The 19,087-nt window shown below is 40.8% G+C and overlaps 4 protein-coding genes across 4 annotated transcripts; 3 read left to right on the top strand and 1 right to left on the bottom strand.

Moving 5' to 3' along the window:
- Window positions 1-225: 225 nt before the first annotated feature.
- Window positions 226-1,464, bottom strand: J4E92_006445 (uncharacterized protein; the record flags this gene model as incomplete). Its single annotated transcript, XM_051497813.1, has 2 exons — window positions 226-1,136; window positions 1,191-1,464. The coding sequence occupies 2 exons, from the start codon at window positions 1,462-1,464 to the stop codon at window positions 226-228; spliced, it is 1,185 nt and encodes a 394-aa protein (XP_051351539.1).
- Window positions 1,465-1,743: 279 nt separating this feature from the next.
- Window positions 1,744-3,044, top strand: J4E92_006444 (uncharacterized protein; the record flags this gene model as incomplete). The annotated part of the gene is made up of 3 exons (XM_051497812.1): window positions 1,744-1,889; window positions 1,941-2,224; window positions 2,275-3,044. The coding sequence occupies 3 exons, from the start codon at window positions 1,744-1,746 to the stop codon at window positions 3,042-3,044; spliced, it is 1,200 nt and encodes a 399-aa protein (XP_051351538.1).
- A 5,555-nt stretch (window positions 3,045-8,599) lies between these two features.
- Window positions 8,600-9,409, top strand: J4E92_006443 (uncharacterized protein; the record flags this gene model as incomplete). The annotated part of the gene is made up of 1 exon (XM_051497811.1): window positions 8,600-9,409. One exon carries the CDS (start codon window positions 8,600-8,602, stop codon window positions 9,407-9,409), a length of 810 nt encoding a protein of 269 aa, XP_051351537.1.
- A 1,301-nt stretch (window positions 9,410-10,710) lies between these two features.
- J4E92_006442 (uncharacterized protein) lies at window positions 10,711-11,682 on the top strand (the record flags this gene model as incomplete). The annotated part of the gene is made up of 1 exon (XM_051497810.1): window positions 10,711-11,682. One exon carries the CDS (start codon window positions 10,711-10,713, stop codon window positions 11,680-11,682), a length of 972 nt encoding a protein of 323 aa, XP_051351536.1.
- Between the last annotated feature and the right edge of the window lie 7,405 nt (window positions 11,683-19,087).

The following is a 19,087-nucleotide window of genomic DNA, read 5'->3' as shown; positions in this document are numbered from 1 at the left end:
ATCATCGTTTGCAGTCGAATTAGTGGACTTGAGCAGATGATCAACTCTGTCAAATTTGTATCAACTTGTTCAAATGCTAAATTGCAGTGCTATAAACGCCATTATCCCATAGAGTACAAGCCCCATACTGCTAACTAACAAAGACTGTCTGTCGTACACCAGATATACAATGCTCGATCTTCTGTCTCCCTCTGATTTCCACCAGTTCATACATCTAGCAACCCCTTACTTCCTTGTGGGACCGCTGACACCGGCACCGATAACACTGGGCAGCTCCTCGGCACCCATGCTGTAGAGCATACCAATACCAGCAGAGATCAAGAAGGCCAGAGTGACACCGGCACCAACAAAGAGCCAGAACTCAACCGAGATGTCCTTCTTCTGGCAAGCGGGGCCGCCCCAGTAGGTGACCTTTCTCTGGCCCTCCATACCCTTTCCGTCTTTGTGCTCGACCGTAGCGGCGCAGGCGCATCCATAGCAGTCAACTGTCTCCTGACCGGGGCCGGATCCACGTCCCTTGTGGAGGAGCTTGCACTCGCCGTGGCTGGAGCAGTTGTGGGTCTGAGTCTCGCAAGCCGACATGGACTTGAAGCAGCTAGGAAGGATGCCGCGAACAGGTCCCTTCTTGTTGTCGGCCGCAATGACGACGGGGAAGTCTTCGAGGTCGGGCACCTTGGAGACAGCAGGTACGGGCTGCGAGGAGAGGATTGCCTCGGGGTTCTGGCGGCGGGCCTCCTTGGAGGGGACATCGTAGGCGCCCCACGGTTGGGCAGCGCGCTTGGACTTGGACTTGGCTGAACGCGGCATCATGACGACAGTCGTGGAGAAGCCCGTCTCCTCGGCCTTCTTGTTGACGCTGCTCAGCACCTGGGCAATCTGCTCGGTCGATAGGTCGTCTTTCGCGCCGGTGGTCCAGATGTTGAGGTAGCCATTGTAAGCGTCCGACTTCTCGTTCGGTGGGAGCGCCGACTCAATGTCGAAGTTGGACGTGTATGTCCGTTGCTGGGGGTCTGAGAGTGCCGGCAGCGACTTGGCTTGTGCTATGAAGTCCATGACCAGGCGCTGGTTGTCCTCGATAGATGGCGCACTCGATATCGCAAAGTCGTGTGTGCGGTCTGATCCATCGTTGATGATGACTGAGAGCTCGGGTTAGTCGTATCCTTCGCGATGCTGTCGTCACGTATGCCCACCTGTTGCCTCATCTTGCTCGGCGCCCTCCACCCACATCAGCAGGTGCGCCTTGGATTGCTCTGCATCGTCTGCGCCGAACAGCTTCTGGTGCCTTCCTCCATACGTGTTGATGTGTCTGATTGTCTCGGCGTCGGGGTGCTCGACAGAGTGGAATCGCGATAGGCCCAGGCGCTGGGCAATGATCAGACGCGCAGTCTCGGGACTGATGGTGGGGCGAGCTGCAAGGACGGTGCAGTACAGCGATGAGGCGACAAAGGCGCCGGATAGCTTCATGGTGGCGGTGAGGATGGAGTTGAGGACGTTCCGCGATGATGCAGGTGCATCATCGCCATCCTGAGCTGCGCTGCGACCTAGACGGAACTAGCGCCGAACCTGCCTTACCTCCGCCCGCAACTATCAGTGATACAACCCGTGGGGCGCTATCAACCGCATTCCCTTGTTAACGCCGTACAGCTTCACGCGCATTCTTTGTTCTGGAAAGACCTAAATGTCTCTCTACTTGATCTTGCGTTCCTCATTCTCATAACACTCGCTTCCGCCTGCGCCAGACCAATGTCTACGCCACTGGTGCTTCGGCGCAACTTCTCCCTCTTGAACCGGATACCACATGCGCGTATAGTCCGATCGGCAGCACGAGATGGCCACGAGCGAGTCATAATACAACGAGTGCGTATAGGGCGACCATTTCTCAGCAGGTCGTGAGTCGCTTCACACATCCCCTGTACTTTCCACGTGCTAACTGTCCACAGACGATTAGTCGGTGCCGTCGCAGTCGGATTGGCCTTTTACGGAATCTCGAGATATATTAGCATAAGTGTTGAAGTTGAAGAGGTCAACGACGGCGGGTGGACAACGGTCGGCCGAGAAGCAGACGATGAAGACGAAGACGACGACGAAGAATACGACCCTATACTATTCATACCCACCGGCTTTTCGAGGCTACAGCCGAAGAGATTTTGGAAAGGGTCAGATCCAGAATGGCAACAGTTCAAGAAGCTGGCGACAGACCGTCCAAGGATTGACAAGATACGAGGTACGATATCCTTGGCCGAGCATGTCGTTCATGTACTGACAACGTAACAGGAGAATTAGTATACAGAGTACGCAACGCTTTCGCCAAGCACCCAATTCTCGTCGCAAAAGCCGGCAAAATCGACACGAGCAAAGGCAAAGTGTGGATTGAGGTCAAGTTTCCAGACACCACGCCCGACGAATACGCACAGCCCGGGATAGAGCTGTTGGAGGATGGAACGTTGCGGAAGGCAATGAGACCAGTCGACAGCACTGTTCACCACCGCCTGAATCGGCTATTTTATCCCAAGGAGGCAGCAAAGGCCATATACAACAGCACAACGAGCAAACTAGGAAGCTCATGGAAAGGATTCAAAGTCTATATGGGCTGGAGTCCAGAATCGAAGACCGAGACCGTCCAGGAGCTCGTTCAGAGAATAAGCGCCAACCCGCGATCATCGGCGAACCCCACGACGAGCGTCACTTCACGCCCTTTCTCCACGTCTGCGACACCTACCCAGCAGCCAGGTGCGTCGCCATCTGTCGCACCTGTCGACGGCGCTACCAAGGACCTCGACCGCGTCACAATCGATCCCAAGAAGTTCACACTAGACCTGTCGCAATTCCAGGCCGACTTTCGCAAAACGTTCAAACCGTACCCACACCCGGTTCCGCGCGGCGCCTTCGTGGTGATGGGCCTCGTCGAGGTATACGGCGAGCGAGCGAAGATCACGGTCAGTGTGCACGCTGTGTACGATCCCAAACAGGGTCGCTACGTGGGCGTGAGTGCAGTGCCGTACAATTTTGTGGAATTCCGTCAGTCTCCAAAGGGCGGGCCGTAGATCTTGAATGATGGGACTTGAAGCGTTATACCCGGCGTCGAGGGCGTTTTGAGCGATTAGATATCACGTCATGACATTATTTGTGTGGGTAGCGTCTGCTTGCGTTATGTGATCACGTTGAGCGGCATTTGTAGGTGTTTAGACTGCATTGAGCGGAGGAAGTATGCTGGAATTCACGGCTTTTGTCATCGTCTCATCTTGGCTGTCGCTGGCTATAGAAGTCCTTTCTCCTCATCGTCCCTCTGCTCCCTCCTATGCTACATACTTCGTAATCGTCTTTCCAAAATGATGAACTCGCACATCTATGAGTTGCGTCTTGCCTTCCGCATCTCTTCCAAAAAATGCTGTCTCTCCGGACATGTTTCCTCTGCTTATCGAACGCCTACAAATTACATCCGAGGACTTCCTTTGGGCTTCTCGTCATCTAAAAAAGAATTGGTCACTTTTCCATGAGCTCACCGAAAAGAAGTGCCGTCTCACCAGATTCAATCCCTCCAAAAACATGCAAGGCATTGCGGCATGGCACTGCTCCAGCAGAGAAGTTCAAAACTTCACTCCGCTGCACTTCTCCTCTTTCATATCAATACTTCTCGCAAGTACCAAAACGGGGTTTAGCTGACTCCATGAGAAGATCTGGAAGAGGAGTTTGTTGAACCCCAAAATGAATCGGAGGTGACACGTCCCGCGTGCTGCCTCCAAAATCACGGACAAACCAAAGGATGCCTTGCGTCTCCGAGGTTACCAACATAATCTCCCAAAGCTGTAGAAAATGATTGCATGTGTCGAAAGAAACGCATACTCTGCTTTCATGACCTACCACAAAACTGCCACACATAGTACGATGCGCTCTTTGTCGCGACAGAGCTCATAGTTCGAAAATGAAAATGCAGTAGTCCATGGAATGAGTGCGGACTTACTCTGCGCTTTACCAGAAGAGCTTCCTCCGGACATCATGGTTGCGACGACTGAGACGTACCTCATATACTGAATCGACAGGATGACAAAGTCATGGACGGCTCTCGATGGTATAAAAGCTATCTACTCCTGTTCTTCTCCTCTTCTTTCTTGCTTCAACATACCACATTTTTGTTTTCTCAAAATTCAGGTCGGAATCGGTCATGGAGTCGACTCCTGCTCCTCTTCCAAAATCCTCTTCGCACAATACTATGGAGTTCAGTCGCGCCTTCTCTCGTTCAACAAGAAGAAATACTACAACGCCCAATGGCTTCTCGGCGGCTGCCTGCCTTTCCAAATCGGCGGTTAATTTGAAAATTCTCGGTTCACCAGGATGGCCACGGCTACTTTCCTCCATAAAAAAACAGAAAGACCAGACTGTGGTTTATCTTCGTCTGATTGTGCGCCACGAGAGCGTCTATATAAACCCTCTTCTGTCGACCTTTTACTTCTGTTCCTCTACATTGTTACCTTATCGCGGGACCAAAAACGGATTTACACAGGGGAAATGTGCTGCGCCTGTGTTTTCTGTCTTTCAAAAAGAGAAAACCAAAGTCTCATGTCTTCCTCCCCTCTTCCTGAATCTCGAAAACAAGATCTATGTCTATTATGAGCCTTTTAAGAATCCCCTGAAATTCTCGCAAAACTAGTACATGACTGCGATCAAAGTCCTGCAATGAAATCTCACGCAATCGAAGACCTCCGCATATCCAAAACCCGTAGGTGGTTCCCCATGTTTGGTGCTCTTAGCGGGAGTCCACAACAAAAAAGACAGTTGCTTTCCTCCCTTCCAGCGACTTTCAACTCTACCGCCTTCTTTCTCTTTCCAAAACGGAGTGCTGGCAGAGACATGAGAAGAACCTGAGCGCACAGCTCTACTTACACTTTTACTATTACCGACAAATGTTGGCGGAGCGCTTTGCTGGCCGGATTCTACTACTCAAACATTCGCTACGACACAGCTATGACCGCTGTTTGGTGTTCTGCTCTAAAGATTATTACAGCTCTTGTATGCCGCCGTAGAAGCATTCATCCGGGCTATTACGGCTTTTCGGCAGCTGGAAGTTCTATGTGGACGCTATATGAGCCAAGAAAGAGCCAAAACGGGGTGTAAATATCCCCTCTTTGCTTGCTACAACTCTTCTCTTTTTACAACATCCGGTCACAACAGCAAAAGTGACTTTCTTCCAAAACAATACCATCACGTTCCAATGTGGTATTTTCTCTGAAATCGACTCCTCTACTACGTATGTCTTGCGGTCCTTCCGCCTCTTCCTAAAATCGAATGTGTCGATTTGATGTGTTGCCTCCACCAGCGGGGTTTACCATTCTACAACACTCTCAAATACCGAATCCAGACGATATCTTGTTCTCCATGTTTAGTACTATGTTATCTCGGGGTATTTCCAAACACCCCTGCAAAGATTACATGAGAATTACAGGCAACGCAAGATACATTCCACGCGGCGGCTCGCAGGCTTTCAGTACAAAAGATCCCTCATCACCGTCTTCCGTTGCTTCTCTATTTCAGCGGTGCTTGCGATCATCGAAAGATACAGGCACAATGTTTATGTGCGAGCTGTCCAACAAGAAAAAGAGATGGAAACCGATTATGAAATGTTTCGGCCAAGTTCACAGACAATGCCTCAAAATAAGACTCGTGTCTCTATTACACTAAGATCAAAGTCTGTATGCCTTAACTTGGGCGACAGTGTTGCTTGGGCGAAAAGGCGTATGCATAGATAGCATGAGAGCGTGCGAGTATAGAACAACTGTGGCGAAAGAGTACAAAGCCTTCTCTCCACTCTCCACCTTCTGCGTTGTCTACACCTCAATCTTGACCTCGCTTTCTCCAAAATCCGCAACCTCCGCTTTATGTGAGAACCGAGTCTGCATTTCTCTAGCAAGCTAGCAAGAAACGCGCGCCAGTTCCAGCCCGCATGTTCCACCGCATATCCAAAAACCATACAGGTGTTTTCGATCTCGATGCAACACATGCACATCAGTGACATGCAGTCCCCAAAGCATTATTATGAGAATGCCTTGCGCGAAAGCGAGCCTCGCTCTGTCTGTGTTGTCTTCTTGCCAAATTGATGTTCTCCTGCTAATACTTGTCAAAACGTTATCTCATGTTCATCGGCGACGACGTTAAAGCCGATGGTTATTAATAGTCTTCCGTTTATCGACTCATGTCCATCCATGTCTATAGCCACGTATTGAGGCCTTTGAAAGAACACAGACTGTATAGGGAGAGCCGACGCATCGACTATTACGATGTCACCGGAAGGTTTTCGTATCGACCGTTGTCAAGACAGGAGCAAAGTCCGCATCATGGCCTTCTCCGCATCGCGCACAGTCTCCTTCAGCGATTCATGCCAGCCTCGCCGTTGTCAATAATAGCAAGATCGCGACGGAGTTGCCCCTTGGCAGCAACACGAGTTCGTACAGCTATTAGCAGTATCTGTGCTTCCTCTGTGCTTTCTCCGCGTGTGGTGCTTTTTGCTTATCAACGAGCCACACCGAGGTCAAAGCCAAAGACTCCACAGAGAGGTGGCTGATAAAAGCAGTGTTCAAGCGAGTGATCATGCTTTTCTCAACCGATGTGCATGCATGAAAGTACCCAAGTGGTATCCAGCAACATGACGTATGTACGATAGGCTTGGACGGGTGGTCAAACGCAAAGCGTCGAGGTACGAGGATGTCGGGCCGTGAAAGTGCCGCGCGGTCAACGGCGGCGTCGCAAAATACGAACTGCTCGGTTCTCTTGCTGGAAGTGTATACAGCGAGGCAATGCGGCCAACCTGCAACGTTTGCATTTCGTCGACCCCGTTCGCGGGCGGGGAACTGCTGTCGCGCCTGCTACTGCAATGCAGTCGTTCACGCTAGAACTCAACGAACGGCAATTCCTTCACCCGGTGCTTGCACTGCGCGTGCGTTAGCGCAGCGTAGTCGCTTGGTTACAACCGACATTTACGTATGGTAGTAAAATGTCTGCTCCGTGTATGCTGATACGTGGGGACCGTCGGATGTGAATCTGATTTTCTAAAGAATCCCGACGCCGTTCATGTAATGCAAGTGCCGGTTTCGCTCTTACCATGGTACCCGAGCCCGGCACGAAGGGCCCAGGTCTTCCTTCAGACATGCTTAGGTCCCAGACGTCTCTTTCTATCACAGCAACCGACAGTACTCGGCATCTTGCTGCGGGAAACATAATTTTCAACAACCGAGTGGAACGTCTTACGTGCTGTGAGCGCTCGAAAGCGGGGATCAGGCAGAGTTTTGCGTACAACCTATGATCGGTGACGGAGTGGAGAACTGTCAAAGTCTGTTCTGTAGAGGCTGACAGAAGTTTGTGGACTGCAGCCCAAATGCCAGATTCCAGAGTTGTGGACCGACATAGGGCTGACATGTGAGAGCGAATGAAGCGACTTGGTTGTAAAAGGGTCTCGACCTTTACCAGTCGTCAAGTGTCATCCACCTCGGCGTTCAGAGGCCACAGTAGAAAGCCGTGGAGTATCAGCCGTGTTGGGAGCGCCACGTGAAAATGTCAAAAGCACGCGAGGCGTCGGCGCCGTCGCCTGCGGCACCGCCTGAAGATGCCGCCGGATGGACAGCAGGCGTTCCTGGTGGTTGACGGAAGATTGCGGCTCGGTACGGGCCCATGGCATTTCTAGGCTTGTCTCATGGCCATGATTGGTCGGCGCATCCAGATTATGAGAAAGTCAGAAAAGCAATACTTTGTTTACTTTCTGTTTCGGAGGTCCTTGCTGCACAACAGAGCTCAAAGCGCGCAGCACTGTCGTCGCAACCTGCGATGAATCATGACGCACCTCGTATCGTCTCGATTCGCATGACAGCATTACACGTTGTCGTTGGTGATTTGTGCATGGGTGGACTCGAAATGGTGAGGATCTGCGCGGGACGTTTTTGATGTCGGGCGACGCCTGCCTTGATCTGCTTAGCGCGCTCCACCCCAAGTCAGTCCGCAGTCCAGAACAATGCCTCGTCCGGTCACCAAAAACTTGTTCCTGTTTGTTCCTGCGCTGTTCCTGAACAGACAGCTAGTCTAGACATGGATTCTGCGTTAGATCCCCCAACGTCGCTCCCCAAGCCCACTACTACGCAAGATCTTCTCGTGCATATGCCGCGAAAACCAACGTGGCTCCAGCGACTCGGCGGGCGACGATCAATCGTCAGCATCGTGATTTGACGGCTACCCGACGTGTAATTTCCACATCAAGCTTGGCCCCTACAGCCCTACCAAGATTGACGAATGGTCAAACCCCACAACCGGCGCCGTCAGACCGGGCTTGCGGGAGATGGTCTTATCGCACGTGGATTTTCGGAGTTGGCAGTAGGCTTGGGTGAAACACTGCAGGAAAGGCCGAGAAGGCTACACCATGCGCTGTCTCGCACAGGCGGTGGGCCACAGCTGTTAGTTCCGTTCACTGTGGGCGCTTCCTAATTTCCGTAAATATAAGTAAGTCGAGGAAGGCACCATGAAGCGGTATCTCACTCCTTTGAAGATCCAACTCAACCACGCTCTCTAGCAACCCCACAGTCATTCCTTGATCAACTGATCTGTCATTCATTCATTCATTATGCTTACCTCTACCTTCATTTTGGCCCTTGCTGGCCTCTCCTCCATGATCGAGGCATCTCCTCTTCAGGCACGTGGTGGAAGCAAGCGTGGTCTTGCCTTCCCCAAGAACCATAACGGTGTTTCTGGATCCCAGTGGACTCACAAGTTCGCCGGCTCCAAGGTCTCCTGGATGTACGACTGGGAGGCGGTCATCGACGGAACACCCCTCGACCTCGAATACGTCCCCCTTCTCCACTCCAACCAGCAGTGGTGCACTGAGGGCTGGAACACCAACATTGCCAATGCCAAGAAGAACTACAAGGTTTCGCACGTCTTGAGCTTCAACGAGCCCGACCAAGCTGGTGGTGGAGGCTCCAACATCGATGTCGCCACTGCTGCCGCAACCCACAAGAAGTTCATCCAGCCCCTCGCTGCCCAGGGTCTCCGCATCGGCTCTCCTTCCGTCACCAACGCCGACGAGCCCAACAAGGGAATCAACTACCTCAAGCAATTCATGTCTGCCTGCAACGGCTGCCAGATCGACTTTGTCGTCGCCCACTACTACGCCTGGGACAACGCTCAAGACTTCAAGAACTACCTTACCAAGTTCCACAAGACTTTCAACAAGCCCGTCTGGGTTACCGAGTTTGGTGTCACTTCTGGCAACGCCGACGAGTTCCTTCAGCAGGTCCTCCCCTGGATGGACGCTCAGCCCTGGATCGAGCGTTACGCCTACCACATGGTCGCCCCTAGCACCGACCAGAAGTACCTCATCTCTGCTGATGGCCAGAGCCTGTCTAGCATTGGCAAGATCTTCGCCACTGCTTAGAAGTTTGCTGTCTTGATAGACGCATCACGAGTTACGACCTTTTTACCTTTTACCTTCTTGATACCACGTTACCTTCTTGTCTATAGACTTTGTTGTGACTTCGGTCTATACCTCAAATCATCATTCATTTTGCCATTAAACCTACCCATACTTGTAATACTTGTGATTTCAGTTGCGTGAAGATTATATACAAGGTTATCAAATTCTTTACTAATGTATATCGTCCTCCATGAATTCATTACCCAGCTCTACCACCTTGTACCGGTCTGCATCGAGTTCTCGAAGCCCTACTGGCATTGTAAGTGTCCATCGGTAGCCTCACTTCTGCCTTCTGCGACTCAAGTTCTTGTTATATCAGCCACTGCGCCACCTGATCCTCATCTATGATGCAAAAGGAAAGCAGTGGCGCGCAACCATCACGCCAATCCCACCACCTCAGTGCTTTTGTCGCTTCTTTTTGGCGAGGGTGTGATGGAAGACTTGAACAAGCACACAGCTTTGAACGAGTCCCCTGTAGAGTTTGCGTAGAAGTCGCTTGTCTTGGTACTGTTTTGTTTTGCTTATCACCGCAACCATGCCGAAAATTTTCGATCCGGTGTTTGCTTGACGGATGGAGAATAGGTGCAATGATTGGATGCAGCTCACAGTGACCTTGTGCAAAGTTGGCGAAGATTGTAGTTCTCCGAGACGGTCAGAACTGGAAAACTGATGCTAATGCTCGAGGTTTGACAAGTGACGACATGTTGGAGGATTCAGAAGCTGGAAATAGCAAGTGTAGGTGAATAGTAAGGCTGTGAGCTGATTTAACGCCATAGAAACTACAAGAGTTGAGTCGCATGTCCGATCGAGTCCGGTGTTGCACTATACTCTGTCCATGCCCTGCTGCATCGTGATCGCATCGGGTTAGCGTGAGCCCCATGAATTCACCAACCAGCGAGCGCCGGTTAGCGCCGTAGGACAAGCGCGCGCAACCAACTCCTTGTACCTGCCCTTTGTTTGATATTAACTCTACTGTGCCGCAATGTCACATCTTGGGCTACGTGCTGCGACGAGGCTGTGCCCATCTCTGTCCCTTGCAAGAAATGCAGTTCACCTCCCCTTTGAGAAGGCGCGCGCTACAATTACTCTCCACTACCTGATCATCGGCAACTGTTCTAGGAACCAGATGTTACCTGCGCACGTATGGCACGCGATGTAATCACCGGAGTCCTCCCGATATTCTGTTCGAACACCTCTAGCCCGAGTTATCGCGCATCCAATTCCCTCAACTCTCAGGTCCTCAACCCACTTGGCATCAAGCGATGATGCGTTCCCGCAGACAGATCGAATCCATAGTGGTAGCAGTATTTCTACTCTGCACATGGTATCTTTTCAACGCCCACTTCAATGTCGCCCAAAGAGGTTCCCTCGAGACCAGCGTTGATAAGCAGCCATGGCGACATGAGTCAACGGAAGCGGCAGGAAAGCAAGAGATAACCGAGCAGGAAGGTGCGCATGGAGGCGCGAAAGGAGAAGCATCATCGACCTCCCCGTCCTCTCAACATATAAGCACATCGACGCAAAGTACTGCTGTCGCGACACCTACCCCAACCCTACCTGATCGCGTCGTGGTAATGGCAAAGCTTCCCACCGACGAAACAGATTGGGTGCAAACCGATCTACCAGACTGGCAAGCGGCCATCTATGACATCGATACCGAAACTCCACACAACATATCGACCCTAGATCCGATGACTAACAGCACTCTACGTACCCTTCGGAACAAAGGAATGGAAGCAAATGCGTACCTTGCGTACATCGTACAGAACTACGACAACCTACCTTCAACAATCGCGTTCATACATCCGCACAAGAACGGCTATCCGATCGCATGGCATACCGACAACCAAGAGCATTCTAACGTCGTCTCTCTGCAAAGTCTCAACATCAACTTCATCCAGAGCAACGGCTACGCGAATCTGCGTTGCGTTAACGATCCCGGCTGTCCGCACGAAGTGATGCCGTTTCGCGATCCGCCTGAGGAGCATCGAACTATTGAAGCAGCGATGCCAGACGCGTGGCGAGACTTGTTCAATAACACGGACGTACCGCATGTACTGGCGACGCCTTGCTGCGCGCAGTTTGCCGTGTCGAGCGAGCAGATACAAAAGCGGTCGTTGGACGAATACAAAACGTTCTACACCTGGCTAATGGAGACTCCACTGAAGGACGAGACAAGCGGGCGGGTTTTCGAGTATCTTTGGCACATTCTGTTTGGGCAGGAGCCCGTTTAGTAAGTACTGGATCGATCGAAGTCGCGTTGCGCCGCTGCTAACGTGAACCAGCTGCCCCGCATATGAGAAGTGCTATTGCGACGTGTATAACAGATGTTGAATACGCACCTTTCCGTGGGTAGTGCAAGAAGAAGTCAAGGTTGACGTGGGATCTCTGGCAGGCACGCACCGGAGTTCTTCGTCTGGCTTTCGCAGTCGCGTCGCCGAGCCTGCCCGAAGATCCCCCACACCAGCTGTCTAAACTGAAGCTCACGATACCAATATGAGCCGCGACATTTCCGGCCGAGTTGCTGATACAGCGCTCTGTGCAAAAATAAAGTCTGAAGTTGACGCTGCGACAGCTTCACGCCCCGTCATGGAGCGTCGTTCCCTTCCATGCCATGGGCAAAAAGAATAGCAAAAACATACAACAGCGCGTATTCCCTAGTAGTCACCTACCTAGGTACTAATGCGCTAGTATTATGCTTATATATAGCTAAGCAAAAAACTAAAAGTAATATTATAAGTATTATATATATAAGTTGTACTACAAGCGTAGAAGAAAGGTATATTAAAATAGTTAGTTTTATAAGTTATATTAATTATAATAATATTAGAATTTCTTTAAATAAGCTTAAAAGTAAAATATTATAGCTTACTACTTAAGTCTGCGTCTAAGCTTAAATTAAAGTTATCTAATAAATAGATATAGTAGTATAATAATATCTATATTAGCTATTATAGTAGTTAAATTACTTAATATATACTTATAAACTTAACTTATAATAATAATAATAGTATAATAGTAAAGGCGTTATTAATAACTAGACTATTTTAGTACTCTTATTATTTAATAAGCTTATTATCTCTATCTATACTTCTACTTATATCTTTACTTATATCTTTATCTTCTATTATTATAGTAAATAGATATATAAAGTATATACTATTATCTACGTCTAAATAAAACTCTACGCTAAGGCTTTTAATATTTTATATAGTCTACTAGGTAGCTAGAGCTATAGAGCGCTTACTATAGCTATATAGCTTAATATCTAAACTACTTCTATTTATAGCTAGTAGCTAGTATAAAACTAGAATATATAGCTTATATATAGATAGTAGTAATAAAACGTATTTTTATTTTAGATACTAATAAGCGTGCGCTACTAATAAAGAAGCCTCTTCTAACGCTATTATATATATATAAGTAGATTTACTAGGTATTAGTATTAGTATTATATTCTATGCTAAGTTAGAAGCTTTTCTATATAAAAGCTAGTATAATATAAATACCTAAGAATATAGAAAGAAGAAATTTAAGTATATAGATATAAAGGCTAGATATTAGCGTAGCGCTACTAATAAGAAAGTCTTTTCTAATACTATTATATATATATAAGTAGATTTACTAGATATTAGTATTAGTGTTACTAATTATACTAAGTTAGAAGCTTTTCTATATAGAAGCTAGTATAATATAAATACCTAAGAATATAAAGAGAAGAAATTTAAGTATATAGATATAGAGATTTAATATCTAAGTAGTACTATAATTATTAGTTAGCTATAGCTAGCTTTAGAGATACGCGCTAATTATAGCGTATCTTATAGTAAATCTATATAGACTTATACTACTACTATAAACTAACTTATAGTATTTACTACTATAGCGTAATCTCTTATATGCTTACTTTACTAAGTATTATAATTATCTAATATATTATCTAGAAGTCTCTTTATAGGTATCTTAGTAGTAGCTATTATATAGTAGGTATAAGAAAGACTTAGAGTATAGCGTTACTTTCTAAGATTTAATATTAATATAGACTTACTAAGCTACACTAACTAATCTATACTTTAGGCTCTTTATTAATATCTTTATTAATATCTTTATTAACGCCTTTATTAATACTTTTATTAACGCCTTTATTAACGCCTTTATTAATATCTTTATTAACACTTTTATTACTTTTATATTTTTTATTTTTTTCTAGACTTTAATCTAACTTATTATTAAGATTACTTTATTCTTTATTTATAGGCTAGATACGCTACTATCTTAGCGTATATTACTTTTATATATTTAGATATTATAGTAGTTATTAGCTACTAAATAGAGTAAGGTATAAGCTTACTTAAACTAAAACCTATTACTACTAGTATATAGTATTCTATTATATATATAGATATCTTCTTATATATAGTATTAGGTAGTAGCTATAGTACTACTTATAAGCGCTTAATTCTTATATTTTATTATCTTCTTTAGCTATTTACTCTAACTATCTTCTCTACTCTAAGTTTCTTATATAATAGTTAGAAGAAAGAATATAGTATAAGTTTTATAGCTAGCTTTATCTTATTATCTTAATCTTAGGCTAGCTCTAGAAAGATATAGATATTAAATACACTAAGATTTATATCTATAGAGATAGCCTCTAATATAAACACTATAGTAAATAAACTATATAATATATTACTCTTCTTATTACTACTACTATTAATTTTAATTATTATATTTTAGTTAGTTATTTATTAGAGAAGTAAAAGCTACGTTACTTAAGTATAATAGATAGATAACTATTAGATAACGTATTTAGGTAGCTATTTAGTTAAGATAGATATTATAGTAACTACGCTAAGCTCTTTTCTTATTATAACTAAGATAGCTTAATATTTAACTACTAGTAATAGAATTATTTTATTATTTCTATAGGCTAGTAAATTAAAAAGAATTTAATAAAGCTACTATATTCTTAAGTATAGAGCTATAATCTTATATAGTCTTTAAGAAAGCTTTATATTTAGTATAGAGTTCTACTCTTTTAAGACTAGCTAGCTTCTAGTAATATAATTTATTATAGTATTACTAATAAACTAGCCTAATAACCTAGACATGTACTAACTATAGAAGTATTCTTCTACTAGGTATAGCTCTAGTAATAGTATAGTTATAAGAATTTAGGTAAAGTAGAAATACTTATTAAATACTATATATCTATCTTACCTCTTACTCTAAAGTAATTACTTAATATTATAGTTTAGATATTTAAATATATTCTTATATACTATAAGCTCTTCTAGAGTATAGGTTACGTACTAGTTATAGAATATATAGTTATCTAGAGGCATAAATTAGTTTTTTATCTTAGCTTAGGTATCTACTATAGTAATATCTATATTATCTACTAATATAGTATAAGCTAAAGCTCTAAAGCTATATAACTTTTTTAATATAAAGATAACTTTATTATTACTACGTTTCTTAATAGTCTTAATCTATGTAAAAGTATTAGTAAGCTAAAAAGTAAAAAAGCCTAGTCTAGTACTATAGTATACTTTCTATATATAAAACTATAGATTTTTCTAGATAGTATAGATTATATAGAAGTATAGTTTAAAACTTCTATTATTACGCTAGTCTATAGAGATAATAAATAAAAAATAGGTAGATATTTACTTAAGAATATATTATTAGTCTTTACTTATCTATTTTAATTAATTAAGAATATAGTAGTTAGTAATAAGTTTTATAAGCTATTTACTTATAATTATACTAGTAGATATTTTATTAACTATAAGTATAGATATAGAAAGTAGATATACTATTAAAAGCTAGCTTAAAGTTAAAAGTATAATAGTTAGATATCTTAGCTATAGGCTTACTAAGATACGCTTACTACTAGGTAAATATATAGTATACTCTTTACTATTATAGAATAAAAAGTATACTAAATACGTAAACTATTATAGTAGTATCTCTAGCACTATAGTTAGTAACTTACTAGCAGCTTCTTTATTAAAAGTATTAAAATATATTTCTATATATTAGTATATTTTATTTTTACTTACGTAGATAATTAGTATCTAGTCTAATATATAGGTACGTTAGTACACTTAGTAGAACTTCTTATATGTATAGTAGAAAAGACTATTAGTATTAATAAAGTAGATAATATCTAGTTTTCTATTAGATCTATAGTGTAAGAGCCTATCTAAATATAGAATATAAGTAGATATATTCTTTACCTATTTATTTATATAATATTATTATAATATAAGTAGTAAGATATTCTTTATTCTATATATACTATTTCTTAAATATAATAAGCTAATTAGAGTATTACCTAGAATAGCAGCACCTTATAAAATAAAAACTATCTCTAGTACTCTAATATTACGCTAGAGCCTAGGTATACTTAGTTCTTTACTAAGCTAGTTTAATACTACTAGTTTAATTTAGAAATAGAATAATATAATAGCGTAGTCTCTTTTAGATAGCTTATATAGTATACTAGTTAGATTAGCTAAATAGAGTAGCTTTTATATAAAAAAGTATCTTATTATAGTAAACTAATCTATTATACGCGCTATATAAATAGAGATAGATATTATATTAGATAGATACTACTAGAGTTTACTAAATAAGAGTAGTAGCGTTTAAGATCTATCTAACTAAACTCTTAGAATAATCTTTTCTTATAACTTTATTATATTAAGGTAATACTATTCTACTAATATTATAATAACTATACTACTATTATTAATCTTAACTACCTCTATACTACTAAAAGCCTCTAGGTAAAATAGCACTAGATTCTCTAACTCTTAATAGTACTAGAGCTTATAAATTAATAACTATTCTAGAATTAATTCTAGACTACTTAGTATAAAGAGATAGTCTAGTATTACTAAGTTTCTAGTTACGTAAGGCTAGAGTACGTTAGTAAGCCTATTCTAGTTTATATCTCTACTAATAACTAGTAATATTAGATAGATATTAATAAGATTCTATATTATACTTATAGTATAACTAAGAAGTAGTAGACTTATACTTATATATAAGTAAGATAGTAACGCGTATATAGTAGTAGAGATAGATAAAATAGAAAATAAATATTAGTGTCTAGAAAGTGTAGAAGTTTATATAGAGTTATATAATATTTAAAAGTAGTAAATTTAGAAGCTCTACTTATCTATATAGTTAGTAGTTAAGATAGAGGTATAGTACTAGAGGGCAAACACTAGTAGAGAAACTATTAAGATAGTAGCGCTAAAGTATCTTAATATAGCTTCTAGCTATTTATAAGCCTACTACTAGAGTCTAAATATAGTTTAGTATACTATAGATATTTAAATAATAGTAATAACGTAATATATAAAAAGTATATTTATAGTATTATATAAGTAGAAGAGAATTCTATTAGTATTTAGCTATCTTTACTATTAAAGATATAACTAACTTACTAGTGTAGTATAAAATCTAGTTCTTATAGAATTAGTACACTTAATACGTATAAGAAACTAGTATTTAGATACTTATTTTAATCTTAAAAGATAGTTATATTTATATTCTAACTATAGTACGCTTTATAGAAAGTATCTTATACTCTATACTATTTATATATCTATAATAATTATAAGCTTCTCTATATAGTATATATCTACTTTATTACTAGGTTCTTTTTTAGATATAGTAATAAACTTTTAATCTATTTAGTTATACACTTTTTCTACTACGCTTTAAATAGCTTCTATACTCTAGGTAATAAAAGCTACCTCTTAAGAAAGGTATAGTAGACTATCTTCTTCTTAAAGTATTCTACTATCTAGCCTAACTTTTATATTTATATAACCTTTACGTAGTTAAACTTAGATACTTTTACTAGTAAGTAGCTATTAGTAGTTTTAATATAGCTAGTAAGAATATTAATACTTTTACTATTATATTTATTTCTATTAATACTAAATAGAAGCTAGCGTAAGAGAGTTAGTTAATAGAGAAGATAGAGAGTTTACTATATAATTTTAAGAACGCTAGCGTAAACGTCTATAGTAGATATAATAGTTCTAGATCTTATACTCTATTAGGCTAATATTAGCCTAACGCCTCTACTATATATATATTTCTACTAAGCTCTATAAGAGCTTCTTACTATAATAACTTTATTATTTTATATATATCTATTATCTAATCTTTTATAAAACTTTTATATATTATTATAGTCTATACTATATCTCTACTTACTAGCGTAACTTATAAAAAAGCCTTAGTAATACTATAAACTTTAGTAAGCGTTTTAGTTTTTTATATTTTAATATTTCTAAAAAAACTATAAAGATTATTTACTAATATAATATATTTAAGACCTTTAAATTTATTATAGCTCTAGTCTTAGCTACTAATTTATACTTAGTTATACTTATTTTTTACTATTAGTATAATACTACTACTACTATAAACTACGCTAAAAATAGTCTAGCTAAAAAGTTCTAGGCTTTAGAATACTTATCTTATACTTTTAGTAGCTAGTTTTTATAAGTAATAGCTCTTTTATAACTATTATAACTACTAGCTTTATAGCTATTAACTTATTCTTAAACTTTATTACTTTTAGCTCTTTATATACTTAGTAGTAGCTTTTAGTAGTTACTAGGTACCTAAGATCTTTACGCTAATAACTATAACTTTAACTATATTATATAAGTTTTTAGATACGTTATCTTCTATAGTAATAACGCCTATTATAGTAATAATACTTATTATAGTAATAATACTTACTTTAATAATAATAGCTCTTAGTTTATTAAAGCTTTTACTAATTTCTCTAAGTTTAAAAGTAAAATACTTACTACTATTACTATATATACTAAGAAGACTATTACTTTTAGTAACTCTAAGGCTTTTATTAACGCTAAGAAAGCTTAAAAAGATACTATCTACTACTTCTTTATAAGTAAATAATACTACGCTTTATATCTAGTATTTATTACTAATAACTTAGAGCTAGAAAGCGTCTAGTAGAGCTTATAGTATAGTTATTTCTTACTTAATAGCTTATCTATTACTAGTAGACTTTTATTATATAATAGCTTGCTTACTACTATAGTAACTTTTTCTAACTACTTATATTTTAAGCGCTAGCTATTTAAGTTTTATATTATTTTTTAAAAGAATAATATTACTATATTTAAGATTTAGAAGATAAATAAGAATAGTAAGCTAACTTACTAAAATAAAATTCTTAAGCTTAATAACTTAGAACGTATAAATACTAACTTTAAACTACTATTTATTATTACTAATATTATAAAGTAGTTACGCTTTATATAAAAAGATATTAGTAATAAGTATAACTACTCTAACTACTTTAATAATAGCTACCTAGAATAGTCTAAGTAAGTAAAATTTTTACTTAACTAACTTAAAAACTTTAAAAATAACTATAAGAGCTTTAAAAGTAACTTAGATAAATTTATTAAGTAAGCTATATACCTTAAAAGCTAGCTTACTAACTCTAACTAGTAAGTTACTAAGTTAAGTAAGTAGCTCTAAGATATATAAGGTACTATATATATTAATAACTAGTAACTCTAATAAGTTACTAAAAACCTCTATAAGCTTTTTATAAGTAAGACTATA

The sequence above is a fragment of the Alternaria infectoria genome, assembly GCF_024043175.1.
Source record: "Alternaria infectoria strain BMP 0036 chromosome Unknown scaffold_10, whole genome shotgun sequence".
NCBI classification, from domain to species: domain Eukaryota; kingdom Fungi; phylum Ascomycota; class Dothideomycetes; order Pleosporales; family Pleosporaceae; genus Alternaria; species Alternaria infectoria.
This window is presented reverse-complemented; position numbering and strand designations above follow the sequence as displayed.